The sequence below is a fragment of the Macaca nemestrina genome, chromosome 14, assembly GCF_043159975.1.
Source record: "Macaca nemestrina isolate mMacNem1 chromosome 14, mMacNem.hap1, whole genome shotgun sequence".
NCBI lineage: Eukaryota > Metazoa > Chordata > Mammalia > Primates > Cercopithecidae > Macaca > Macaca nemestrina.
Window position 1 is genome coordinate 63,897,810 of NC_092138.1, and position 25,417 is coordinate 63,923,226.

The following is a 25,417-nucleotide window of genomic DNA, read 5'->3' on the forward strand; positions in this document are numbered from 1 at the left end:
CATCCTAGACCAAGAAGCTAGCACACTCCTCCAGTCATCTCTATGGTTTATTGTCACTGGAATAAGAACACTGATGGGGGGGAGGGTGGGTGTTGCAAACTACAAACCTCAGGTCACCTGACCTCCAACTTTAGAGCTCCACCTGAGTAGAGAGGTGGGCCTTGAATCCAATAAATACAAAGCTTCCTCTGCCTTGTAACAAAGACAGGTTGGCATAGGGCCCTGGAGCCTGACTGCCCAGGCCCACCTTGGGATGGGGAGCAGCTGTCATTCCTCTGCTGGCTTCACTTGCTTGGCGGCCTCTAGCTGGCAAAGTAGCTCATCCCACTGCACAAATTGCTTGGATAGAAGCATTGTCTGGTTGTAGGTCAAGGTGAGAATAGGAGTCTGAGTGAGGAAGTGCATGGAAAGTGGGGAACAGGCAAACATAGGTGGGTGGGATAGGATGAGAGAACGCTAGAGGTGGAACAAAAGGACAGGGCTTAGGGACAGCACCCATTAGGGTCCTAGTTGAGCAGAAAGGATACAGTCTTGTTGTATTCCTCCAGGAGAGCCTTGGACTCCTCAGTGATCTCCACACACTGGTCCTGTAGGGCCAAAGTGTAGCACAGAAAGGAGCCTGGCAAAGCCCACATCTTCCACTAAACTTCCTGCCTTATCAGGGACTCCCACTCCCCATGGAGCCTAAAAAAAGATGATGCTTAACCCCAAAGCCAAAGGAGCAAATGGCTATGGGAGCACTTGCAGGCTCCAGGATGGGTGCCCTAACAGCAGTCCAAAGACTGATGGGAAAGGGAGTGGCCATACATTAAGTAAACATTCCCCCTAGTATATGTCTCCTCTTCTTCTGTCCTTATTTCTGAACTCTCTTTGAACTTTACACTAGGGCCTGGGAATAGTGAAAAAAGAGCTCCTCTACCCACAGTCAAGGACATACAATCCCCAGGAATTCTTGGGTACCTCCCAGCCTCAACCTTATAGTGTCTCAGTAAAGTCCTGCTCTGGGAGGCAGAAGGTTTGGACATGAACCTAGGCAAGTCCCTTTACCTCCCTGGGGCACATGCAAGATAAAGGATAAACCTCAAAGTTTCTTCTGAGCTTACAACAGAAGGGCCTGAAGCTGCTTCCCGAGGTGGCATGAGTGGGGATGAGGTGCTGTGCCACCTCTATCTTCCCTTCTAGTCCTCTCCCCTCCCATACCTGCTGCTGAATGTGGATCTGGGCCAAGTGCTGCAGGCGGGCGGCATGCTCAGGAACGGCTGTAAAACACAACGCACACTGCTGGATGATGCTTGTGCCCTCCCCCGGGACTGCTCAATAGTCTATTAGGTCTTTGGCAGGATTAGAGTATTGAGTGGAGAAGCTAAACAAACGCCAGACTTCATTGACTGCTGCAGCTGGAGGTGGCAGTGGGGGCTCCTTGCCCACTCCAGTCTTACTCCAGGACCCATAGGGAAGGGGAAGATACGTGTCCTAAGGAGAAGACAAAACCTTGGGGTTCCCAGTGTTGCTCCCTACCACCACCCCAGTGCTATAAGCAGGACCAGGTAAAGAGAGCTTTGGCTATCATAGGACCTGTCCCTTTGCTCTCAGCCCAGTGGGGCCAGGTCTGCCTGGTCTAGGGAACAGGGAGCCTGAAGATGGATGCCAGGTCCCTAAGCTGGAATCCAACAGCCCGAGGGTTGGCCACCATGCTGGACTCAAAGCTTAAGGCTGTCAGATATTTAGCAGGCAGCTGATCAGGAGTAGGGAGGGGGAGCTGGGAAAAATACCTCCAGAGACAGACAAGATGGATATCTGGATTTAATTAAAGCCACTGTCTGCTTGTCAAAGTCCAGGCCCAGGGACTGTCTCAGCAGTGCAGCAAAAAGAATTCACATACATTCACGGACCTGGCAGAGACTCTCATAGTAAAATCTGGGTTCTGCAGCACCTTGAAGGAGAGATGCTTGGGGGTAGGTAGATGGTAGAAGGAATTCTCAGAGCTGGGGACTGCTAGAACTTAGGCTAGTGTTCTCAGGCCCAAATTGTCTGAGGTCCTAAAACTGGGCTCTCTACCCTGGTAATTTTAATTCATGGATGTGGCAAGTACCTCAGGGTGAGGATAAAGATAAGGAACAGGCAGGCACAGTAGCTTACACCTATAATCCCAGCACTCTGGGAAGCCGAGGCGGTGGATCACATGGGGCCAGGAGTTTGAGACTAGCCTGGCCAACATGGTGAAACCCCATCTCTACTAAAAATAGCTGGGTGTGGTGGCACACACCTGTAATCCTAGCTACTTGGGAGGCTGAGGTGGGAGGTTTGTTTGAACCGGGAGGCAGAGGTGGCAGTGAGTCAAGATCATGCCACTGCACTCCAGCCTGGGTGACAGAGTAAGACTCTGTCCAAAAAAAAAGAAAAAGAAAAAAAGATAAGGAACAGACCCAACCCGAATCCACATAACCTGAAACACAGGAAAGTCCTGCCCATCCATCCACCTACCTCCCCAACCAGAGTAGGGAAGCTACAACCCCAGAGAGATACCTTTGATGTGAGCACTGTCCAGCATGGGCACCAAGGCATTCACCTGCTCCAGGAGTGCAACCTGGGAGAGGATAAACTGCTCCTCTAAAGCAAAAATGGACAAGATAGTTGCAGTGAAGCAAACATTGCTACTCAGCCCATGTAAGGGCCTGAGGACCTGGCAAGGGAGATGGCTAGGCCCTAGAGCTTTGGACAGTGACTCTGTCCACTACCCCCTTCTCTAGGTGCACATTTCCATCCTGCCCCCAACTCTCCTGGATGCCTCAGGTCTGACCCATCTGAGCCTAAGGAGCCTCTCAATTTCTCCAAATCCTACCTTTCTCCAAGGTTTAACTTTAAGGCCTCTTTTTCTAGCCTCCTATCAACAAACTCAGGGAGCACCTCTTACGCCACAGGATACAAAGTACTTCAGACTTGGATCCCCACACCCAAGGGTCCCTGGGAAGGTCTAAAAGAGGAGATATTGGCAGACTATGCCAGGCAGGTTCTGCTCAGGGGCTCTCAGAGGCATAGACAATTATATGCTGGAGGATTGCTGGGACAGTAATGGAAGAGTCCAGTGAGGAAAGCAGGATCTGGGCTAGGCCCTATATGCACAGGGGATTTTAATGCACTGAAATCCACAGAGTGGGAAGGTTATTCAAGAGAGATGACTGTTATGTGCAAATGCTTAGAGGCAGGAATGCTTGTCAATTAGTAGATGAGAAAGAATTCCATTAGCTGAACTGGAGCAGGGAGAGCACAGGAAACAGAGTTGGATGGGAAGGTAGACCCGGCAGACTGAAAGGTTGTGAATGGCAGACTATGGAATTAGGAATTTATCCTAACAAGGCAGAAGACACTGAGGTTCCAAAGTAGGCCAAGTGACATGCTGGAAACATGTTTTTGTGAAGGTGAGACTGAACCACATGCAGGAAGGGAAAAATTAGGGTCGACAGTATGATTTAGGAGACTGTGCAACCATTCATGTGCAAGTGGATGTACAATTCCTGAGGCAGTGCCACAGGGAGGGATGGAGAGGCTGGACTCAAGAGTCAGTGCAGGAGAATATCTAAACTTGGTGCTTGAGCCATGGCAATTGATCAAGAGCCCTTTGGGAACTCTGACGGCCCTTTTAGCAGGAGTGGCCCATCCTTACCCAGTCCTCAGTGCTGCATTGCACTGATCAGTCTCCTGGGAGACTGATCTCCCATCTGGGTTATAAGCTCAGGTCCCTGAAGCAGAGACCCTGTCTCCCCTAGCTCTGGCTGTACACACGAGGGCAGGGACTTTCTGGTTCACCAGTGTATGCCTCCTCACCTAGGAAAAAACCTGGATCAGAGTAGATGATCATTATACATCTTTTGGATGAATAACAAAGCTCAGAAAACCCTAGCTTATAGAATGGCTGACTGATTAGCAGACATTGCCAAGGCAATAGTTCCTGCCTAGAACTCTGAAACTGCAGAGCTTTCTCACATGAAAGAAAGATGGTGAAACTCATGCCAGTACTCTCTCTTTTCTTTAATGGCAATGCTCTCTGCCCCTATCCTTTCCTAGAAGCTCCTCTGTCTAGTAAGCAGAAGTGAGGAAGGTTCTGAAGGAAAATCCAAGAGGCAGGCTATTGATAGAACATTGGACTAGCTCCCACTATGGCTGGCACCATGGCCTGCAGCTGGCCCAGAGGTATACTGTACTCAATGTCTACTAGAGGATCCACTGGATCCTCAACCCAGAACCAGGCCACAATTCCAGAGAGCAGCATCCAGGGGTTGTATCCATCAGAAGACTGGATGGGGAGGCCATCTCTGTGCTTAACCTCCCCAATGACCCATATCCTCAGATGCATGTACACATGTAGTCCAGCATTACCTGCTAAGATGAATTGCAGCTTAGAAGCATCAGGTATGGCAATGCGGTCGATGTACTCCGGATCCAGGTACTTGATCAGATCTTCAACTAGAAAAGTAGCGAGATGGGAAATGGAATAGGGTTGGGCAGTAGAACACTGCCTTATGAAGGATGTTTGACAAGTGGTCAGCCTTGAGGAGAGCCTTCAATGAGGAGCTGATACCCAACAGTGCTGCTTGAGCAGGGCTCCACCAGGCTCCTTATCCCCACTTCCCTATCTCTCCACTCTCTTCTCTTGAGGTCTCTTCTGACATCAAGCTTCAGAGCTGAAAACACAATTGCCACCACCACTCTGGGCCCCCAGCATTCTCACTGACCTATCCTTATCAAGGGTAGAAGGCCTCTTTTCTCCTAGATGTCAACAAGACAAGCCAGAGCTTTGTCTAATTTCTAGTTACTAAGCAGGTTACTAGCTCTGACATAACCAGGCTCTCAGTGTCTAATTTGTTTCCTGCCTCTTAACTTTGCCTGGGAAATCCCATACCCTTTCTACCCTCCTTCACCAAGAGAAGCTTTCAGGTAGAGCTCTTACCTCATAACTAAGGACACTGTCATGGGCTTGAAGTTTAGCCACAAGGTAGAAAAGCACACCCCAATTTACCAATCGAATTGGGTGCAGGTAAATGTCCTCATAATCTTTCTATCCCCAAAGGGCTATTCCAGTGACTTAATGAACTGAAAGGCTAGGGCCAGGTCCCAGGAAGCCTAGGGATGGGATGTCAGGCAGGCAGGCACATCATGGAAGCACTTACTCTTTTTGTAGAGAATCTTCACCCTCTCCCTCTTGCTGGCAATGTTCCCCAAAGCCACCTGCACCTTGACCAGGCCGTCAGCCACCTGTAAGGGAAGTGGTGGTTAATTCCAAGATATACTACCTGGCTCAAGGCTTGGAAGAGCTAAATAACCCTCATTCTCCTAGACTGTCAAACCTGAATCCCAGTAATCTAGGTTGGCCTCCCTTCTCTAACATTAAAAGAGATGCAGCCCCACCTTCCAGGTATCCTCAAAGTGGAGACAGAGAATCATGTACTCCTTGGGGAGTTTCAAGTCTGATGGGGAAGATAATGAACTATTTTAGAGTCTATGGAATATATAGTATACACAATATATTTTCTGGTTCCTAAGCCCTGGGTTTGGGCATGAGAAATGCAAGCATCCTCATTCAAGCCTTCATGACCTCTAGATTGGCTGGCCTACTTCTAGCCCTATCCCCTCCACATCAAATTTAGTGTGAGAGATGGAAGAGTCCAAACAACTGGGATCCCAATGATGGTACAATCACTGACTTAGAGAATACAGAAGAGAATCAGGTTAGGGGAGAAAAAGAGTACAGTTAAGAGCATACAGTTTGAGTTTGAGATGACTATTGGATAACCAAGTGGAAAAATCCAGTAGACAACTGGACATGAAAGTCTGGTTCTCAGAACAGAAATCTGGACCAGAGATATACATTTGAGACATATTGACATGTAAATAGTAATTGACACCATGGAAGCAAGTAAGCCTACCTAACGTTTAGGGGTAGAATGTAAAGAATCCCAATATTAAAGGGTCAAATAGAGGAAGAGACTAAGGAAGTGACTGCACTCACCCAGTTTTTAGAGTAGAGGATGAGGAATGCCAGGGAGGAGGCAAATAACACTGAGAAGCAGTAGTTAAGAGGTAGAAGGAAAACCAGGCGGGTCAGTGTCATTGATTCCAAAGGAAGAGAATGTTTGAGAAGTTAGTTCTGAAATGGGAGCACAGTCTGCTAGTGACAACTAATTCCTCATTTAGTGTACAAACAGACATCATTACCTTGGACGCACTTAGCTCCAGGACATGCCTGACACGCAATTAGAAGTTCTTCAGTAAAAGGTCTTCCCATAGTAGAAAGGTGAGGAGAGAGCACCTGAGCTTCGTAGTTGTCAAAATTCTGTCACTGGTATAAAGCAGTGCTAGTCCACATCTGAACACCCAGTACCCAATCTCTTCCCTTCCTAATCCTGGTCCTTTCAGACCTCACCTCTCACCCTTCGGAGCTTTCCTTATCCACCTCTGCTCTGCCTCCTCATGGGTCCCATGGACCTCTTCCTGCACAATTCATTTAGCAATTAATTACGCAGGGCTCCATGACGGGACTTCCTATCGTGGACTTCATCTTTTATTGAAACTCTCATTAGTCAGCTTCTCGAGTGTGTCAGGTCTCCCCAACTACAGCCCGCGAGGGCAAGGGTGGCGTCTCAGCCACAGTAGGTACTGAGCCCACTCTCAGGCTGGCTTAACCACCCGCAGTGCCCCCTATGACAATGGACCCCGAGGGTCCAATCAGCTCTGGGAGGTTCCAGACCTTTGTTATTTCAAAGGCCGGGCTGCGGAGAACAGGACAGGAGCGGTTGCATCCCGAGGGCCGGGACAGTGGACCGCTCTTGCTCTGTTCCAGAAAGGGACCACCGGACCAGACTACTCACCTTCCGCGAGCCGCGCGCCCCGCCCGGCCCGTACACCCAGCGTTCCAGCTCTTCCACTCGGGCCTGCAGCCGCTGCACGTCAGTCAGACCCGCCATCTCCACTAACGACCCACTTCAGCCGGGAAACGGCCAGAGGGTGGGACGTCCGTCCAAATAGGAAGGCTAGCCAATCCGAGTGCACGAGCAGCCCTTTATGCAGGAAGTGACGTCATGATTCAGCCCTTCAGTACCCGAATTTACTGCTTGGAGCTGTGAAAAGCTGATTACCTTGGCAACGGCTCTGTGCCAGCCCTCCCCGGCTTCCAGCGCCTGGTTGTCAAGACAACCTTTGCTTTTCGGGTGCCAAAGAGCTTTCCCCACGCCATTCCCTGAGTTTGCACGTGTTCCAGGGTAGGTCCATTCCCATAGTTACATCATTAGAAGGCTCCGTGAGTTACCATAAACTTTTGGAGTCTTCTAAAGTTCAGTTGATTAAGTAACTTGCCCAAGGTCACGCAGCACTATAGGGACAGAAATGGGGCTTGAACTCAGGTTGTCTGATTCAAGAGACGGAGCTCTTCTATTCTCACGGAACTTTGCTATTCTGCCTTCCCCTCTGAAAGGCCCTGGCCCAAGGCAGCCCATGTTCCACATCATTCCTCCCCACCTCCCATACCCAAACAAGAAAGGAGGCATCAGAGAGGGAGGGATCGCAGCTTTATTGTCTAGATGTGACCTGAGGGATGTCTCTTTCACAGTACCCCAACCCAACCTTTCACTTGGCTCCTGAAGAGAAGCAAGGCTGACTCAAAGGGGTAGGGTTCTAGAGATGACATTGACAGAGGGGACACATGAGGAGATGATAGTGGTTACTGGAGGAAGAACACTTTAGTAGATGCTGCTGGAATTGGCCGGGGAGGAGGTGCCCTCCCTTTACAGTGAGGTAGGTGTAACATCAAAAGAAACTTTGGTTTTAAGTCTACATGGCATGGGAGGTATGGTCCCCTCCCAGGGCTGGGTCCCAGAGTGGGCAGCCGGAAAGAATCAAAGCAGGGGGACTCCTCCCCACTCAGCAATGGGGCTGGGACTCTTAGTTTCAAGTAGGACCTCTTAGGGGAAGGTGCTGGAAGGGGGCCCTGTAGAGGGTGGGGGTGCAGGGTTGGTTGGACCCTGGGAAGCTGGCACAGGCTGGCGGCGGGCAAAGAGGACACCTGGCAAAGGGGTGAGGAGATGGTAGAGGGCAAAAACAAGCAGGAGGGGGTAGGATATGGAAACAGAAGAGGGGAACAAAAGTAAGTGTTCTGGTTGCTAGAACACTACACATGTACCCCTGCCACAAACCAATGAGGACAAGCTCCTTGGGTCAGTAAGAGACTCCATTGCTAATGTAGATACCCTCAAACAGGTAAACAATAATATTTATGCTGATACATAGGCCCATGACAAGGCAGACATCCCCTGGTACTCATGCCAGAGAGGTCATGCCTTGGATCCCATGCCATGTTGGCACCCCCTTTAACCCATGCCAGTCTAGCAATCCCCTGAACCCCACGTTACCCATGCAAGCTTAGATATCCCTGAACTTCATGCTAGTAGAGGAAGTCTAAAATCCCCATGCCAGCCTAAATACCCCTGACCCCATGCCAGTGTAGACAGCCTGCAGTACCCATACCAGTGTAGACCACCCCGTTGATCTCTAGGGCCATGTTGATACTGCTGATGCCACTGCCTGCCAGATTAAGAGGCCCATCCAGCCGCTCTTCTGTCCAGGAGGGGGCAGAGGAATCACATTTTGGAGAATCAGACTTCAGACTTATTAATAGAATTTCCCCCCTCCATCCCTGTAGACAGCCCCCATTCCACTTCAGCCCCACACGTATACTCACACAATTGTCTATAAAGGAATCTGTCTGCCCCCTCTCTAACACCTATCAGGTGATGGGTCAATCCTCCCTCAGTGTACAGTCCCGAAGCCCCCTCACAACAAACCCCTCCTCACCCCTCAGGGGAACCTTGCCACGGGGCAGGAAACTGGGGGGCATGCCAGGTCGAGGTGGGTCCATGGGCCCCATCAGCACAGCTCTCTTTTCTGGGGGCTCCTCTGGTGCCAGTTTCTCCCGTGTAGGTCCCAATGCCAGGCCCACAGGCAGTGCCAGGCGAGGGGTTGGAATTCCACTCTCCTCTGGAAGAACAGGTTATTCAGCTCCCCTGGCCAAACCAACCCATCTCTGCATTTGGTTCTCCCCCAGACCTGGGACCAAAAGAGGTAACTCAAGCTCATGTACCAATCTCTCATCCTTCATTCCATCTATCTTCCCATCCAGAGCCTCAGTCTGGAAGCGCTGAAGCTTTTCTCTAGAGCCCAAAGGATCAATGTACATGTCTAGAGAATTTGGGGGTTGTTTTCGACTGTTGGTTATTAAATAATCCAGGTCACAAGAGGCACAAACTATATGCAAATAGGAGCACTGGGTAGACAGGTGTGGAATGGAGCTGCTGTGATTAAAAGACCTTTTCCTGGCTGGGCGCGGTGGCTAAGCCTGTAATCCCAACACTTTGGGAGGCCGAGGCGAGCGGATCACGTGGTCAGGAGATCGAGACCATCCTGGCTAACATGGTGAAACCCCATCTCTACTAAAAATACAAAGAAAGGCCGGGCGCGGTGGCTCAAGCCTGTAATCCCAGCACTTTGGGAGGCCGAGGCGGGTGGATCACGAGGTCAGGAGATCGAGACTATCCTGGCTAACATGGTGAAACCTCGTCTCTACTAAAAATACAAAAAACTAGCCGGGCGTGGTGGCGGGCGCCTGTAGTCTCACCTACTTGGGAGGCTGAGGCGGGAGAATGGCGTGAACCCGGGAGGCGGAGCTTGCAGTGAGCCGAGATCACGCCACTGCACTCCAGCCTGGGAGACACAGCGAGACTCCGTCTCAAAAAAAAAAAAAAAAAAAAAAAAATACAAAGGAAAAAAAAAATTAGCCGGGCGTGGTGGCGGGCGCCTGTAGTCCCAGCTACTCGGGAGGCTGAGGCAGGAGAATCGTTTGAACCCGGGAGGCGGAGGTTGCGGTGAGCTGAGATCGCGCCACTGCAGCCACTACACTCCAGCCTGGGCGACGGAACGAGACGCCGTCTCAAAAAAAAAAAAAAAAAAAGGACCTTTTCCTGAACTTCAGCCCCCACACCTCAGTAACCCATACCCCAAAGCGCTCATTTGACCGCAAACCTCAGGACCCCTAAACCTTTGTGACCCCCAAACTTCAGAGGCCCGTCAGACCTTACTGCTCCCAGACCTCAGTCCCCACATTTTAATGGTTGCTATATCTTAGCGCCCACCTAAACCTCAGAGACCCTTAAACCTCCACCATTCTCCCCTCGCACCTTTCTTAATAGCGCTTGGACTCAACTGAGCGCATGCGTGCGCTGGCAGGCCGGAGGCGGAACCCTGGGCGGGGCCGGGGCTGGAAGGGGTCGCCCGAGGGGCGGGGCCGGCACCCAAGGCAGGGCCCAGAGCGCCCCGAGGGGGCGGCCCTGCCAAGCCAAAGAGTGGAGTAGCGGTGTAAGCCTGGCGACGGCCTTCGCGCCGATTGCTGTCTATGGCGGCCTGGAGCTCCCCTGGGGAGCTGAGCGCTCGAGTCTCGCACTCGTACGGGTACAAGTACTTCATGTACCTAGGGGCGGACAGTGGGCGGTGAGTGTGTGGGAGTGTCTGGGCCCAGCTGGTCAAGTCCCACACCCGGACGCCCGCCCGGGGACCCTCCCCTCCCCGCCCCAGCCCGACCCCGTGCCCCCTTCCCTTCCGCTAGCGCCCCTGGCCTCACTGGGTGCGTAGAGTGAAGGCGGCCGAGGTGATGGTGGTGGGTAGGCTGAGGCCGCGCGTGACTTCCCGCCACACTTTGCGGTTGATGACTTCCACCAGGCCGCCCTTGGCGGTCACCAGACGAAACAGAGCGTACAGGTCCAGCACCTGCTTCGCCATGATGGGCACGCGGTTCACTGGCGTCCCTGGTGGGGAGCGGGCTGCAGTCAGGACACTGAGACTAAGACCCTGTCTACAGCATCCCCGGGGACTGATACGGGGCGGGAGCCCCGGGGAGGGCGGGAAAGAGGGAGACTTGGGCAGAGCCCACGGAACCCCAGGGCCTCTATTTTAGCAGGAAGGACAGGAGGCTAGCACAGGGGTGGGCAAAGTTCTGTAAAAGGCCAGATGGCTAAATGATCTCTGTCACAACTACTCAACGCTCTCATTGTAGCCTAAAGGCGGCCATAGAGAATACCTAAAGGAATGGATGCGGCTGTGTTCCAATAATATAGACTCTGAAATTCGAATTTCACCAGTCTGGAGATGTTATTCATCTTTTAATTTTGTCCCCCAACTATTTAAATAAGTAAAAACCATTCTTATCTTGCAGGCAGCTGGGTTTGGCCTGCAAACTTTAGTTTGCTGTCCCCTGGGGTAGACCGCAGGAAGCACTTCCGGACAGTGCTGAAGAGCCGGCCTCCCCTAAGCAGCAGCCCCCGGGTGGCTGCCCAAGGCTGGGGGATGACCGGCGGGAGAAGAATCAGCTCCCGCCTCGGCCCGCCGACTCCGCAGCCCGCGCCGCCCCCGCCGGCCAGTCCTGACAAAGGGGCCTGTCTGCGCTGAGCGATGGGCCCCAGTTAATTCCTTACCGATCCCGTCCCCTTCCGCCGCGCCTTTGGACTCGAACAATTAGCTGCGGCCTGATTAATGGGGGAAAATTATCGGCCCCGCGGGACCCCCTCCCCCTGCAACTGGAGCGGTGGGAGGCAGGGACCGAAGGGAGGCAGAGCTAGTGGGGAGGGGCGGGCAGGCAATGCTGAGATCGGTTCACACCCGCTACCCCAGTGGAGGGGAGGCCTCGAGGAAGGGCCAGAGAGGGGACACTGGAACCAGAATGGGCCTCCCTGGGAACCAAAAGGACTTAGGGCCCTACTGAGGGTCCCAGGGAAGCAAGGGACCCGAAACGGGTGCTGGGGCTAGGGCGAGGGCCGGGGGCGGGAAGTGGGCCAGCAGCTGCACTAAAAGGGGGGGGGGGCGGACAGTGCAGCCAGTTAATTAGCGGCTTATCAGGTTGCGCTCTGAGTGAGTTAATTAGCTTTGTAGAGAGAGATAATGAGTCAGTGTTCCGTCCCATGAATCTGGGGAGAAGCTGAAGTGATGGACTGCCACCCACCCTGATGCCCTCCTAGACCCTTCTTGCGTTCTCCTCCAGCTCTGACATTCCTGGAAAGGAATTTCTCCTCCTGCACAGCCTCAACTCACATAGTGCACAGCCTCAACTCACATAGTCCCCAGCCCGCCCCTTGGGAAGTCCTTCCTCCAGTCTAATCCTAGTCCTTCCTGCTGTAGAGCACATGAGGTGCAACCTGCCTTAATCAAGGGAAAACAGGGAAGACATGACTGAAGGAAGGACCCTTGACAGAGAACCAAGGCATTTTCAGCCCTCTGATTCTGGGACCCTCCCACCCCAGGCCAGCCTCCCATCAGTTCCCCCTCCCACCCTCCCAATTGATCCCACACTCATTAACCTGCCAGTGGGCTGGCCGCTAATTAATCCTGGGGTGGAGGAGGGGGGCAGGGTCAGAGGTTAAAGACGCTATTGAGGGCCCAAAGGACAGGTGCTGCCAAGCTCAGGCCTCTGCAGGGAGAACCCAACCGGGTTTCCTCAAACGTGGTAAGGGGGCAATTCCAGGGCCCTTCCCCCACGTCATGCCACTCACCCCTCTTTTGCATGAAGCTAAACAGGTCATCCAGAAATTCCTTCCTCTTGGGGTCTGCATCGAGCTCATACAGCTGGGGAAGGATTGGGGTCATTCTACAGCTCTGCTGACCCCCCTCCCTCCCTAGACCCCAATTCAGGTTGTACCCTGAACAAGGGTCTCTAGCTGAAGGAGTCAGTAGGATCTCAATGTGGACTCCCTGGCATTAGCATTAGGCTCTCTCCGCCTAGGGGCAGGCAGGGGTGCCTTTTCTAGTACATACAGAGACTGGTACTGGTAGTGGTGCCCTAGGCCGTTCAAACCACCCATCTAGGGAGTAAGGGAAGAGAGGAACAGGATGGAGCTTGGAGGCTCAGCCTGCCCTCTGGGGCCCAGTCTTCCCCCACCCTCATGGGAAATTTAGAGTCCCAGGAAGGAAGCTAGGCTGGGGTTGTATTCCAGACTGAGGAGACAAACATATATCTGATGCTCTGATTCATTCATGCAAGGACTTCATGCTGTTCACATCCCTGTATGCCAGGGCTGGGGGTGAGTGAATGGCAGAGACGCTTCTAACCCACCCCTCAGGCAGGGTGATGCTCAGAAGCTTCTGGGTTGACACCCAGTGCCCTTCAGCTCATCTTCTGGTCTGATTTCCTTTCAGAGGCAGTTACCCTACCTACTACGGAAGCTGCTAGAGAGGCAGTGGCCCTGTGGGGTCAGAGTTTGAAGGATCCACAGACCAGCTCAACTCTTCCTGGTAATCTGGAGTCCCACCTCCTGTATCAACTCCCGAATACCAGCCAAGGGAACCAACCCTAGAGTCACTGACCCAGAGTAACAGTCCCTGAGTAACACCTATAGATAATATTCCGTCACATCATCCCCATAAGAGTCCTCAGAATAAAAAACAAACAAAATACCCATGAGTAATAAGCCCCAGATCCACCTTTAGAGCCACATTCCCACAAAAACTGAGCCCTAAGTCTTAGATGGATACCCACAAATAATACATACACTCTCCAAGTAATAACCCCTAGAATTATACCTAGGAGAAACAGTCTCTAGAGCCATATATCCAGAACAGAGCCCTGAGTAACACTCAGTTTTACACCAATGCCAGAATACTACTCACAGATTAACACTTTTTGAATATACCCAGACCAACATCCTACAAGTTAACACCACCAGAATGGCACACCTGGAGTCACAGCCCTGTGTAACACCTTTGTAGTGACAGCCTTGAGTAGTGTCCTTAGAATAACACCCAGAGGGGTTCTCCAGGGAGAAAGAACCTCAGATTAAGGCCCTGTGAATGAAGTCTTGTCATTCTGAGTTGCAGAGGAGCCCTATAGTCATACTGCGGCTGTAGTGGCTATCACAGGCTGGGAACTATCATCCATGGAACTCAGGCCAGGGAGAAGATTTGCATGGGGCTGGGGTTAGGGGGATGTGACAGGAAAGAAAGGAGAGGTGTATCAACCTGCCAAGGGAGTGATAACCTCCATTCTGCTTCCGAAGACAGAGGAAGCAACTGGGACACCCCCACTGGTCCCTGGAATATGACCTTGTGACTTGATGTGTGAGAAGGTAGGTAGGGTGGTAAGTAGGAATCCCCAGCCCCCAGACTGCCTTCCCTACACCTGGCTGGGCATGGTGGCTCATGCCTGTAATCTCAGCACTTTGGGAAGCCGAGGTGGGAGGATCACTTGAGCTCAAGAGTTCAAGACCAGCCTGGGCAATACAAGGAGACCCTGTCTTTACAAAAGAAATTTTAAAAAATTAGCCAGGCATCTGTCTTTCCCTCCCTGTCACTATCCTCCAATCTTCCCTCTGTCTTTCTCTAGGTCTCCGTGTCTCTGTGTCTCTTTTCATCTTGCAGAGACTGCTATCACCTGGCTCTGCTTTCGCCAGAAGAGGGAGATAGGGGAGAGGGCCGGACATCGAGGGCGTAGGTCCTACCTGCTTGAATTGTTCCTCATAGGTCCACTCGTGGGGATGGAGTCCAGGGGGCTGGCTAGAAGGTGAGCTGGGGCCCTGGGCCCCTGGATGGTTCTCCTCAGCTGCCTCCTCCTCTGCCCTGGCTTCCTCCCCCTCCTCCTCATCTTCGGCATCTTCCTCTTCCTCAGTCCCAACCTCCCCCAAGGCCCCCTCAGGGGCCTGTAGGGTCCGGTGGTCAGGCAGGGGAGGCCCGGGTGGCAGCAGCCAGCGTGAAGGGGCCAATGGCCCCACCCCCTGGGCCAGCCGAGCTGCCTGCTGCTTCTGCAGGGCCTCCATGACAGCTTCCAGGCGCAGTCCCCCAGCTGAGGGGGGCCCTGGTACCAGGCGGGACCCCGAGGAAAGGGCCGCCTGTGGGGGAGGGAATTATGGGTGCTGGGCCCTGCTGCCCCCACAGCCCCCAACACAGGGGGAGGTGATCATGGATTCAGGGAAGTGCAGGAGTCACAAGGAAAGAGGCAGAAAGATGGCTTTCCCAGAGGTGAACAGAAACAGGACCAGACCCCGGGAATCAGAAATGGCCATTGACTGAGGACTGGAAGAGTGAGCAGATCAGGGAGGGTGACAGGGACCAAGAGACATCGGGAAATGGTGAAGGGAGGGAGAGAGAAAGAAAAGGAGAAGGGGGATGTCCGACAGAGACAATGACAGGAAGATGTGAAAATAGAGATGGAACAGGGTGACAGGAGAGAAAGAAGTGGGGTGACAGAGACTGAGAGGGACCAAGATGCAGAGAGGCAGAAATATCAGGCAGAGACAGGGTAGAGAGACAGAGATGGAGAGAGATAGAATATTGGGTAGAGAGACAGGGAGGGTAAGAGAGGTAGAGGAGCAAGAGATAAAAGACCTAAGTGACAGGTAACTCAGAGACGGACAGAAACGGAGAGACAGAGGCGGAGATAGACAAATAGTGAGGCAGGTGTTGAGAGACAGGGAAAGACCAAGACAGCAGGAAGCAGACAGAAAAGAGAAATTAGAAAGAGATAGTGAAATAGAGAGAGACCGACTGAGACAGGACGGGGAAAACAGCCGGAGAGAGGGGCAGAGGACAGGGACCAAGGAGTCGCCGGGATGGAGGGCGGTGGGGCAGAGCCTGGGACGGGCACGGGACCGGATGGGCAGGAGGTGGCGGAGTCGCGACGCCCCGCTCTCTCGCTCCGGGGGCCCCGCGGCCGCACTCACCTGCCTGGCGTGGCCCGCTGCCCCCGGCGTCTCCACGGCGCTGCCTTTGCTCTGCCCGCCTCCCTGGCGGCCCTGGCCTCGTCTGGGTCCCCGCGGTGCGCTCCCGCCGCCCTGCGCTCCTCTGGCCGCTGTGCGCTCACTCGCCGCGTTGCTTGCGGGGGCCGCGGGGGCGGGACCCGAGCCGGACAGGGCGGGCGGGGCGCATGGGGAGAGGCCCCTGTGGGCTCTGCCGCTCTCAGCCACCCAACAGGTGTCTCCCACCTTCCTTCCAGCCAGCTTCGGGGGCAGGGGGCGCTGGAGAGCTGCAGGGGAATCGTGCGAAAGTGAGGGCTCCACCGCCACCGGACTCTGGACCAGAGCCCCGCCCAGCCTCACAAGTCGTGCCCCGACACCCACACTCAGCACTGGGATTCCACACACAAACAGCCGCGTCCACACACCAACGCACCTTGTCACAAGTTCAGGCGCACAGCTGCCCAGTCTCACATGTTCGGTGACGTGGTCACCACAGTGCCAACGGCCTGGGCAGGCTGCGATCAGGAGGGGAATCCCTCTGCAAGATGCTTGGGTGTGCGTGGAGGGTCTGGTCAGAATAGAAGCTTCTCCCCTTGCCTTGACCACCCCTGCCCTGCCCACGCGCTGTCCCCAACTGCAGGCATGCTGCGGTTTGCACACATGCATGCACACGGTGGTGGACCCACAAGGATGCACTTACACACACTCAGAGGTCTTTAAGCTGACTGCACACTCAACGCATGCAGATACACAGCCACACACAGGTTTTGTCTCTTTTGACATTCTATTAGGGACATTTTCTTTTCTTTTCTTTTTGTTTTTCTTTGAGACAGAGTGTTACTCTGTCACCCAGGCTGGAGTGCAGTGGCGCAATCTGGGCTCACTGCAGCCTCTGCCTCCCAGGTTCAAGTGATTCTCCTGCCTCGGCCTCCTGAATAGCTGGGATTAGCTGGGATTACAGGCACCCAACACCAGGCCCGGCTAATTTTTCTCTTTTTAGTAGAGATGGGGTTTCACCATTTTGGCTAGGCTGGTCTTGAACTCCTGACCTCAAGTGATCCACCCACCTCAGCCACCCAAAGTGCTGGGAATACAGGCGTGAGCTACCGTGCTCAGCCTGTATTATGAAAATTTTGAAACACAGACAAGTGAATAGTGTAATGAACCTCTGGTACTCATCATAGGTTTGTTTCAACAGTGAACAGCACTTCGCCCATGTTCACACACATTCTCCACCCATGTGTGCCTGACTCCCACATGTGTATCTCCAGACCCCCTCAGCCCACTGCTTTACGCCCTCCCCCAAACTATTCCCAAGATGCTGAAATGCCGTTCCTTATTTGGGGGTTCTGAGTGGCAGGCTTCTCAGAATTTCTGCTCTGAACAGCCTGAACCCCACTCCTCCCAGGCATCCTCATACTTCCTATTTCTTCCTGTGCCCAAGGGGACCACCTACCAAAGCAAGGTGAGGTGATGCCAAGTGTGTAAGTGAACAGCAGGTGTCTGTAGGGGTGACACCTGCATAGGTATGAAACTGTGGCACCAGGGACTGTCTTCTGACCTCACACCCAGAAGGCAGGAATCCTGACGCGACCTTTGTGTCCTCCCTCCTCCCTTGTCCTCCCCCAATCAGTCCACTTCTCTCAGCCTCAGCTTGCTCTGGCTCAAACCACCAGCTCTTCTGACCAGGATCCCATGGTGGGTGCCTCCTCCCTGCTCTCCCTGCCTCCAGCCACCACCCTTCTCTGCACCCTTCTATGCGCAGCTCCTACTGCAGCACTAAGTCCTGGTTCCCTATGGCCCATTCCTGGCCATGCTGAGGCTCAGCCCCATTCATACCTTTGGCTGCCCCAGTGTCCTCCACCTCAGATTTCAGACCTCTGAGCCCATCAGAACCCCCCAGCCTCCAGAAGCTCCTGTCGGTACTGATGCCTCCTCCCCCGTGGCTTTGTTTGGTGTGAGTATCCTGGGGCAGAGCCAAGCCTCCTCCTCTGCCCAACCCTCCCTGATGCTGGGAGGGGAGAATCAGTGAATGTGCCAGGCAGACAGACATGCCCCGGAAGTCTACTGGAAGACTGGAGAGCAGAGGGTAGCGATCCACAGAACCCTTGTGCCCTGCTTGCTCCCTTTCCCCCACCACAGCTTCCCCTGTCTGTTCAGAGAAGGTGCATGGACAAAGGTAGGTGGTCAGAGTCTTCCTGGAAAGGTAGGAATTGGCTTGGGGAAATTCCAGTTCTGAGTGTTTGGAGAGTGCTTTGTAGGGTTTGGGTTGACGGGCAAGGGACTGGGCAGTCACTCCCACAGCTCCCAAATCAATCAAGCGAAGTTAATCCCTTTTGGGGTCTGGGCCAGGAGGGCTACAACTGGGAAGGGCTGAGGGGAAGGAATATGCTTGACTGGGACTTGGTTTATCTCTCTTCGTCTGTGAAAAGGAAAGGCTGCCTCTCACACCCACAGTCTGGTCCTATACCTCACAGAGACAGAGACAGACCTAGACCTTCAGAGACCCATGCTTCATTCATCCAACACATATTTATTATTATTATTATTATTATTTTTTTTTTGCCAGGCACTGTTGGACACAGGAGCAAATAAAACAAAGTCCTTATTATAATGGTACAATTCTAAGTGGGGGAAATATACAGTGTGTCAGATAGTGATAAGCACCATGCAGAAAAATGTAGCTGCGTTGGGGGGAACAGAAGGGGCGCATTAGTTACCTATTGCTGTGTGACAAATCACCCCATAATTTAGCAGCTTAAAACAAAAAACATTTATTTTCTCACAATTCTGTGGGTCTGGATGGTTCTGACTCATTATCCTCTAAGGTTCTGTAGTAAAAAGGTTGGCCAGGGCTGCAGTCATCTGAAGGTTTGACTGGGACTGGAGGATCTACTTCCAAGATGGCTCACTTGCATGGCCCTTGGCAGGGGGCCTGTTTCCCTGCAATGTGGGCCTCTCCATAGGATTGGTTGTATGTCCTCTCAACATGGCAGTTGGTTTCCCCCAGAATGATCCAAGAGAGACTCTTTAGGCAGCAATGCTTTTTATGGCCTAGTCCTAGAAGTCACACACTGTTATGTCTGCCACATTATTTGTGAAAGTACATAATTGAGTCTAGCCCACTCAAGGGGAAGGAATTTAGGCTTCACCTCTTGAAGGACAGAGCATCAAAAATTTTGTGAAGGGGCCAGGCGCGGTGGCTCAAGCCTGTAATCCCAGCACTTTGGGAGGCCGAGACGGGCGGATCACGAGGTCAGGAGATCGAGACCATCCTGGCTAACACGGTGAAACCCCGTCTCTACTAAAAAATACAAAAAACTAGCCGGGCGAGGTGGCGGGCGCCTGTAGTCCCAGCTACTCGGGAGGCTGAGGCAGGAGAATGGCGTAAACCCGGGAGGCGGAGCTTGCAGTGAGCCGAGATCGTGCCACTGCACTCCAGCCTGGGTGACAGAGCCAGACTCCGTCTCAAAAAACAAAACAAAACAAAACAAAACAAAACAAAAAAAATTTTGTGAAGGTATTTAAAATCACCATGCAAGAGATAATATTATATAAGTGTTGAAGAACTCAGTGAGCAGGAATTGAAGGAGGGGAGGAAGAGAGCTATGGCTATGTGGATACCTTGGGACGAGCACTGCGGTCAGAATAGCAGGTGCAAATATCCTGGGACAGAATTTTGCTTGATGTGTTGGAAGAAAAGCAAGGAGGCCACTGGGTCGGAATAGGGGGACTGAAGGGGTGAGCAGTTGGAATGTCTGATCAGAGGAAACATGGGCCTTGGAGTAGGCCCTTGTAAGGAGTGAAAGGACAGAATGAGATGGAAAGCCATTGGATATGTCTCGGCAGAGAGTGAAAGTCTGACTGGCTGCTGCAAGGAGAACCCTCCACACAGGATGCATGTGTGATCAGTTAAGGGACCATTGCAATAGTCTATAGGCAACAGATGATGGTGTCTTAGACCAGGGTGGGGGCAGTGGAGGTGAGAAGACACGGTTAGAGTCTGGATATATTCTGCAGACAAAAACAGTATTTGATGATGGATCGCATCTGGGACGTGAAACAGACGTGTCCAAAATGACTCTGGGCAGCTGGGTAAATGTAGGTGCCCTTAATTCAGAGAGTAAAGACTACAAGATGGTGGTGGTGTGGGGTTGGGAAAGAATTTGGTTTGCTTTGGATATCTCAAATCTGAGATACCTATTAGACAGTCAAGTGGAGATGTTGAGTAGAGATGAAGGCAGTAAGATTTCCAACTCCGGTGCTCAGGAAAGAGATTTAGGCTGAGACAGAAATTTAGAAGTCAAGATATATAGATGGTAAAGTCACAGAATCACCTGGGAAGGGGTGTAAACAGAGAAGAGGTTTGAGGACTAAGCCCAAGAAAGTCAGAGAATGAGGAGATAGGAATCCAGTAGCTGGGTGCAGTGGCTCACACCTGTAATCCCAGCACTTTGTAAGGCCAAGCGGGCAGATCACTTGAAGTCAGGAGTTTGAGACCAGCCTGGCCAATGTGGTGAAACTCTGTCTCTACTAAAAAAAAAAAAAAAAAATCCAGAAAAGGAAGAGTAGTGTCCCAGAAGCTAAGAGTGCCTTCAGAGTGATTACCTGTGTCAAATGAAAGCTGAGAATTATGAAATGACCAACAGATTTAGCAGCAGAGATTAGGAGGGGCCTGGGAGCCTAGCCCTTTGTGGACGTTTGGGAGGAATGACAGGGCAAGCTGGGTCATCCCTGACATGTGGACTCTGAGCCTAGAGGCAGAGCTGGGTTACAGAGTAGGAATCCCCCAAGGAGGCATGGCTTTGCAACCTGGGGTCAATGGAGAGGAGCCAGCCAGAGCCTACTATGCCTGACACGGTGGTAATGGGGGTGAAGAGTCCGGGTCAGGATGGCCAACTTACCTGGACTCCACATTCAGTTGTTGTTTCTAAATGCAGTTACACATATAGTCTTTCAGATTTGTGTTCATTAAAATCTTAAAATATCTAATTTTTATAACCATGTTTCTTCCATTTTTAAAACACCAGGAATCCTGAGAAGCAGGAGTGATCTATGCCTTACCCTCAGAACAGGGCCAGGATGAGGGTGAGGCATACTTGGTGTGTAGGATGCAGAAGTTAAGGCAAGAGCAGGGTCTCTGGGAATGAATGCACTTTAGGCACCTCTCTTGCCTTACCTGAATCCTGGCCCTACCTACCTCACATACTGCCAGGTAGTGTGCCTGCCTTTCACTGTGGGAGCCTCCACATTAGTGGTGGGTCCTGAAGAAGGTAGACCATAGACTGGAGGAACTCCTGTTCTGGGTGGGGGCAGACACCACGCTGGGAGCCCTGAAAAAAAGCCGAGAACAACTATGCCTTTAAGCTAAAAAGTGGATGCACACTGCCACCCTGTGGCCATCCAGGGGAAGATTCTTAGGACTGTTCCCAGGATCCCACCGGCAGAGGTAAGGCCAAGACACACTCCAGGCCACCCTGCCCTGAATTTCTCAAATTGTGGCATTCACAGCTGTGTTGGAGAGAATCATTGAACAGGCTGATCTCTGGCAATGGAGCTCAATAGTCTGAGCTACTGACTCAAAGAGTGTCTTAGGTGATTCTAAGGCACACTCAAGTATATAGTCCCTACTAGTCAAAAGCCACTGTCTTGTGAGGCACAGTGGCTTGTTTCTGTTATCCCAGTTACTCTGGAGACTAAGGGAAGATCACTTGAGGCCAGGAGCTGGAGATCAGCTGGGGCAACATAGCAAGACCCCGTCTCTAAAAAAAATTTAAAAAGCTAACCAGGCATGGTGGCATTTGCCTATAGTCCCAGCTACTCATAAGGTTAAGGCGGGAAGATTGTTTGGGACCACGAGTTCAAGGCTGCAGGGAGCTATGATCATGTCGCTGTGCCACTCTCCAGCCTGGGCAACAGAGGAGACCCCATCTCTTAAAAAAAAAAAAAACAAAAAAAAAAACCATGAATCACACAGCAAGAGAGAGATCTTCCTGAGGTCCCCAGGAGTCAGAGGCTTTTTCCGGCTGCTCAGACACACAAAAAGATGGAACAGATCAACAAATCTTTATTAACAGAAACAGAAAGATGGACAGAGAATGCAGCAGGGGCTGTCTGAAAACTGTGATGTGTGTGTGTGTGTTGTGTGTGTGTAAAAGGCCTTCTCCAGGCCAGGAAGGCCCCCTTGGAATCAGGCCCACCTGCCTAGATACCCTCCTCAGTGGCGGGTCCTGGGCTGAAACCAGCTTCTGCATCATATCCCCAAAGGAAGAATGGGGGCCTTTCTGGAATGGAAAATGCTGACTTCAAGCATTCTTCACATTACTCTGGTTCCCCAGGTGAGCTTGGTTGCCGAGGGGGTTGGGGACAAGCCACAGGGGCACTTGCATAGCAGGGGAGTAGAATGGGGATAAGGCATATGGTGAGGACAGGGGAGAAGGGGAAGGGCATCATAGCTGCAGGTGAAGGGGGCCTCCAAAAGGCAGCTCCTCTTCCCCCTCATCCCCTCAAATTGCTGCTGGGTTGAGGAGTCAGACTGAGGCAGTATAATACCCTCCTCCATCCTTAACTCCAGAACCCCAGTTTGGTGGGGAGGGGGTGGGAAGCTGTGGAGCTCTGGAAAGGCCTGAGTTAGTGAGTCAAGCTTGTGATGTGTGTGTTTGAACACAACTGGCTCCCTTGGTATACCAGGGGCTCCCTATCCAGATGGGTATGAGTGCATGGTCCTACTGTACACACAGGTCTCAGTATCTATATGTGTCTCATTAGTTCCCATGGTTCTCTGTGTTTGGATACATAAGCATGGATATCCCTGCTCATACAGCAGGAACTCGGGATCTGCATGGTGTATGTCCCTGTCTGTAAACATGGGCTCCAGCAAGTGGATATGTGCGGGCCTGCCCGCTCCTGTCCATCCACAGGTCTTCCTTCAGGCCTGGCTGGTCAAGGATCCTGGCCGAAGAGGTAGGTGGTGAGCTCAAGCCGGAGGCCCCGAGCATAGGAGCGAAGAGTATAGAAGAGGGTGAGGAAGTCCTGGGTGCTGAAGACAGTGTCGGCCAGCGCGAAGGCCAGGGTGGATGGGATGACACCCCGGCCGTACTCCACCATCCATGTGTTTGGCCCCCACTCCACAGCTGTTGCCTCACCAGGCCCATGCACTACCGTCTCCCCTGGGGGACAGGGAGCACCCAAGTGAAGAGCCAGCTCTGCCTTGCCCTTCCATGGCTGCTGCTTTCCTGGCCCATGGACTAACTAGGGGTGGGGAATGGAGAGGGAGCTTCAGAAAAACAAAAGGCCCTACCTCACTGGGCTGGCCCATACGGCTACTCCTAAATGTTCTGTGGCATCATCTGACCCATGTCCTCTCTTGGGGGAAGCCATAGACGGCTACCTTGCTTGGCCATGGGCCCACTGTATGGAAGTCTGCACTCCCAAGCCTCACTCGAAACAAGCAGAAATTTAGCTAAACCTGGGCTGGGCTTGTAGCTAGGAAAGGGGTAGTTCCAGGACTTGTGAGGCTTTATCTGAAAAGTGTAGCTGTTCAACCACCATGCCTGCGATGCATACACCCAACCTCAAATGTACTGGGAAGTCCAATGCTCTATTTCTTAAGCAAATTGTTGCACTATTAAAAAAAAAAAGATAACTGTCTGTATTGTCTTTTGGAGTATTGAGAGCATTTCTGATTACCCACTGTCTCCCCAACAGTTGTTGGAATATTGTCTGGGCAAAATTGTGCCTGGGCAGATAAAAATCAGACATGTTTAACAGGAAGTTGTTATGTTTTGTTTCCCCTTGACAGAGGAAAGCAAGAGTCCCTCAGCTCTGCCCCAACCAATCACCTGTGGCTTATGGGAGGGTGGAGGAAGGGAACCATGAGGAGGGCCCCCCAACACACTCCTTTTCCATGCCATGCTCCCCGCAATTGTGGGCACCCCCCACGTGAAGGCACCCACTTCTCTGACAGAGCCTTCTTACCCACCTGGGTAGAAGACCTCACTTTTGGTGGTGCCCTCTCTCCACTGGTGGAAGGTGCCAGAGATGATGGTATCCGAGATCTCAGCCCAGTAGCGCCCTGAGTGACAATCGCATGGACACTATCAGGGTATTCGCGCCATCGCACGGCCCAGCCAAACATCAGACAGGAGGGCATGGGCCTCTCTACAACCCCAGCCTCCCAATCCGGCCCGCCGCTAGCACTGACCCGAGTGGCCGCGGGAGCCTAGGGCGGTGCCGAAGAGCAGCACATACTCGGACAGCGAGGCGTGCAGAAGGCACATGGCGCCCATCCAGCCACCCGCATTCACGAACACCCACTGCAGCTCCTCGTCGGGCAGCACGTGGCCTGGGTGCAGCCGCCGCAGCTCCACGATCAGCCGAGAGAAGGCCAGCTCGTGGTCCAGCCCTGGCGGAGGCAGAGGGGCGGCGGAGTCAGGGCCGGCACCGGTCCTGGGTCCGGGGATGGCGCCTTAGGAACCCTAGGCTCCGCTCCCGGGCCGGCCGCTCCCCTCCCCGCCCTCTGCCCGCTCACCAGCGTACTGCCGCGCCAACTGCGCTATCTCTTCGCGCTGGAAGACAAAGCTCTGCGTACCCAGCCAGAGCCAGACGACCTGGGTCAGCACCGCTGCGACAGCCAGGAGCAGCGCGGCCCACGCCCACCGCCGGCCCACGGCCCACTGCATCCCGGCGGGCGGCCTAGCACGGCGCAACGCAGGAGCGAGCCGGGGTCTGAGGCTTTGCACTCACCGCCTCGGAGCCCGCCGGCTGCCCACGAAGCGCTCCCCCGCCACCGCCGTGGTACGGTTCGCCCTGACCAATAGGAGCGGCCAGTCACCTTGGCACCGCCCCTTCGGTCGAACCATTTCTTCGGGGGGAGCACGGAAGAGTGGGGCGGTGCTGCGCAAGGGCGGCGAGGGGGCGGGGCTAAGTCGCCCAGCTGCAGATGGCAGGGTCTTCAGGCGAGGTCTGACCTAGCGCCACTCTACAAACGGATGGGGTGGGGGTAGTGAGACCCAGAATGGACTGGCTCGCCCGAGCTCACTGGCTGGTTGAAGCAGACGAACCCGGAAGTGGAGCCTTCTGGGACTCAACGATTGTTAGGGCCCTCCTTTACCAGGACTGAAGGGGAGGGGAGGCAGTTCAAGCTGGGAGCCCTAGGGTGGGCATTCCAGAGGCAGTGACACCTGAACTGTGTCTTTAAGAGCGCGCAGAGGGGGCACGCCAGTTCGCAGGGACCGGCCCCTAGAGCAAAGGCCCCCGAGGAGAGACAGCTTGGGGTCTTCAGGGGCCTACAATTCCTTCTCTGTTATGCAGCACAAAATGTGAGAGGAGGCCTTGTAAACCAGCTGAGGGGTATCAGCAGGGGAGGAAGGGGATTAGATTTTGCCACCGAGTGGCACAGGACTGCCGAGTGGAGGGGAGCAAGATGAGTCAGGGAGACCATGACCATGGGCCAGGTAAGAGGGAAGGTCTGTGTCAGTGGAGATGGAAGAAAGAAATGAGCTTAACAACTCTGGAAATGAAGTTGGTAGGGCTTGATCTCTTCTTCCTGGAATACTCTTTCCCCCTTTACCCTATCCCCACTTTCCCCTTATTTGGCTAACATCCTTTGCATGTCTAGTGGGCAGTTGAGCATCCAGGTCTGGAAGCTCAGCTCCAGT

The 25,417-nt window shown here is 53.1% G+C and overlaps 3 protein-coding genes and 1 long non-coding RNA gene across 9 annotated transcripts; 1 reads left to right on the top strand and 3 right to left on the bottom strand.

The window, feature by feature from the left end:
- Positions 1-34: 34 nt before the first annotated feature.
- LOC105485693 (dynactin subunit 3) lies at positions 35-7,023 on the bottom strand. Of its 4 annotated transcripts, none has more exons than XM_071077953.1 (7): positions 6,867-7,023; positions 5,169-5,253; positions 4,378-4,464; positions 2,527-2,610; positions 1,201-1,259; positions 528-619; positions 35-357 (listed from the first exon to the last, which is right to left on the bottom strand). In XM_071077953.1, exons 1-7 carry the CDS (start codon positions 6,960-6,962, stop codon positions 303-305), a joined length of 558 nt encoding a protein of 185 aa, XP_070934054.1. In that variant the 5' UTR covers positions 6,963-7,023; the 3' UTR covers positions 35-302. The 4 variants fall into 4 exon arrangements, with proteins under 4 accessions (XP_070934054.1, XP_011746366.2, XP_070934055.1 ...); XM_011748064.3 differs by having other exon boundaries at positions 528-587; positions 6,867-7,022; XM_071077954.1 differs by lacking the exon at positions 2,527-2,610 and having other exon boundaries at positions 528-587.
- A 123-nt stretch (positions 7,024-7,146) lies between these two features.
- On the top strand, positions 7,147-14,175 carry LOC139358158 (uncharacterized). The gene is made up of 4 exons (XR_011612691.1): positions 7,147-7,256; positions 7,604-7,788; positions 13,228-13,323; positions 14,085-14,175. It is a non-coding gene; the product is annotated as an uncharacterized lncRNA (long non-coding RNA).
- LOC105485692 (AT-rich interaction domain 3C) lies at positions 7,247-14,841 on the bottom strand. 2 transcript variants are annotated; one of them, XM_024794022.2, is made up of 7 exons: positions 14,526-14,841; positions 12,585-12,657; positions 10,664-10,847; positions 10,224-10,513; positions 8,845-9,027; positions 8,518-8,607; positions 7,247-7,366 (listed from the first exon to the last, which is right to left on the bottom strand). In XM_024794022.2, the coding sequence occupies exons 1-7, from the start codon at positions 14,838-14,840 to the stop codon at positions 7,338-7,340; spliced, it is 1,164 nt and encodes a 387-aa protein (XP_024649790.2). In that variant the 5' UTR covers position 14,841; the 3' UTR covers positions 7,247-7,337. The 2 variants fall into 2 exon arrangements, with proteins under 2 accessions (XP_024649790.2, XP_011746364.3); XM_011748062.3 differs by lacking the exon at positions 7,247-7,366 and adding an exon at positions 7,546-8,056.
- Positions 14,842-21,805: 6,964 nt separating this feature from the next.
- LOC105485694 (sigma non-opioid intracellular receptor 1) lies at positions 21,806-24,555 on the bottom strand. Of its 2 annotated transcripts, none has more exons than XM_011748066.2 (4): positions 24,289-24,538; positions 23,962-24,162; positions 23,740-23,832; positions 21,806-22,927 (listed from the first exon to the last, which is right to left on the bottom strand). In XM_011748066.2, the coding sequence occupies exons 1-4, from the start codon at positions 24,437-24,439 to the stop codon at positions 22,701-22,703; spliced, it is 672 nt and encodes a 223-aa protein (XP_011746368.1). In that variant the 5' UTR covers positions 24,440-24,538; the 3' UTR covers positions 21,806-22,700. The 2 variants fall into 2 exon arrangements, 1 of the variants encoding a protein (XP_011746368.1); XR_003018940.2 differs by having other exon boundaries at positions 22,792-22,927; positions 24,009-24,162; positions 24,289-24,555.
- Positions 24,556-25,417: the final 862 nt, after the last annotated feature.

Bases quoted from the DNA above. Each gene is read 5' to 3' on its own strand.
- LOC105485693 (XM_011748064.3), bottom strand. From the start codon at position 6,962: ATGGCGGGTCTGACTGACGTGCAGCGGCTGCAGGCCCGAGTGGAAGAG. The intron at 4,465-5,168 runs GTAAGTGCTTCC...CTACTTTTCTAG, and splicing joins GAAGATTCTCTACAAAAAGA to TTGAAGATCTGATCAAGTAC. The intron at 358-527 runs GTATCCTTTCTG...ACCTACAACCAG, and splicing joins TGGAGGAATACAACAAGACT to ACAATGCTTCTATCCAAGCA.
- LOC105485692 (XM_011748062.3), bottom strand. From the start codon at position 14,840: ATGGAGGCCCTGCAGAAGCAGCAGGCAGCTCGGCTGGCCCAGGGGGTG. The intron at 12,658-14,525 runs GTAGGACCTACG...ATCCTTCCCCAG, and splicing joins ATGAGGAACAATTCAAGCAG to CTGTATGAGCTCGATGCAGA. The intron at 8,057-8,517 runs GTATGGGTACTG...CCCCTTTGCCAG, and splicing joins CAACGGGGTGGTCTACACTG to GTGTCCTCTTTGCCCGCCGC.
- LOC105485694 (XM_011748066.2), bottom strand. From the start codon at position 24,439: ATGCAGTGGGCCGTGGGCCGGCGGTGGGCGTGGGCCGCGCTGCTCCTG. The intron at 23,833-23,961 runs GTCAGTGCTAGC...ATTGTCACTCAG, and splicing joins AGGCTCCCGCGGCCACTCGG to GGCGCTACTGGGCTGAGATC. The intron at 22,928-23,739 runs GTGGGTAAGAAG...CCTGTCCCCCAG, and splicing joins AAGTGAGGTCTTCTACCCAG to GGGAGACGGTAGTGCATGGG.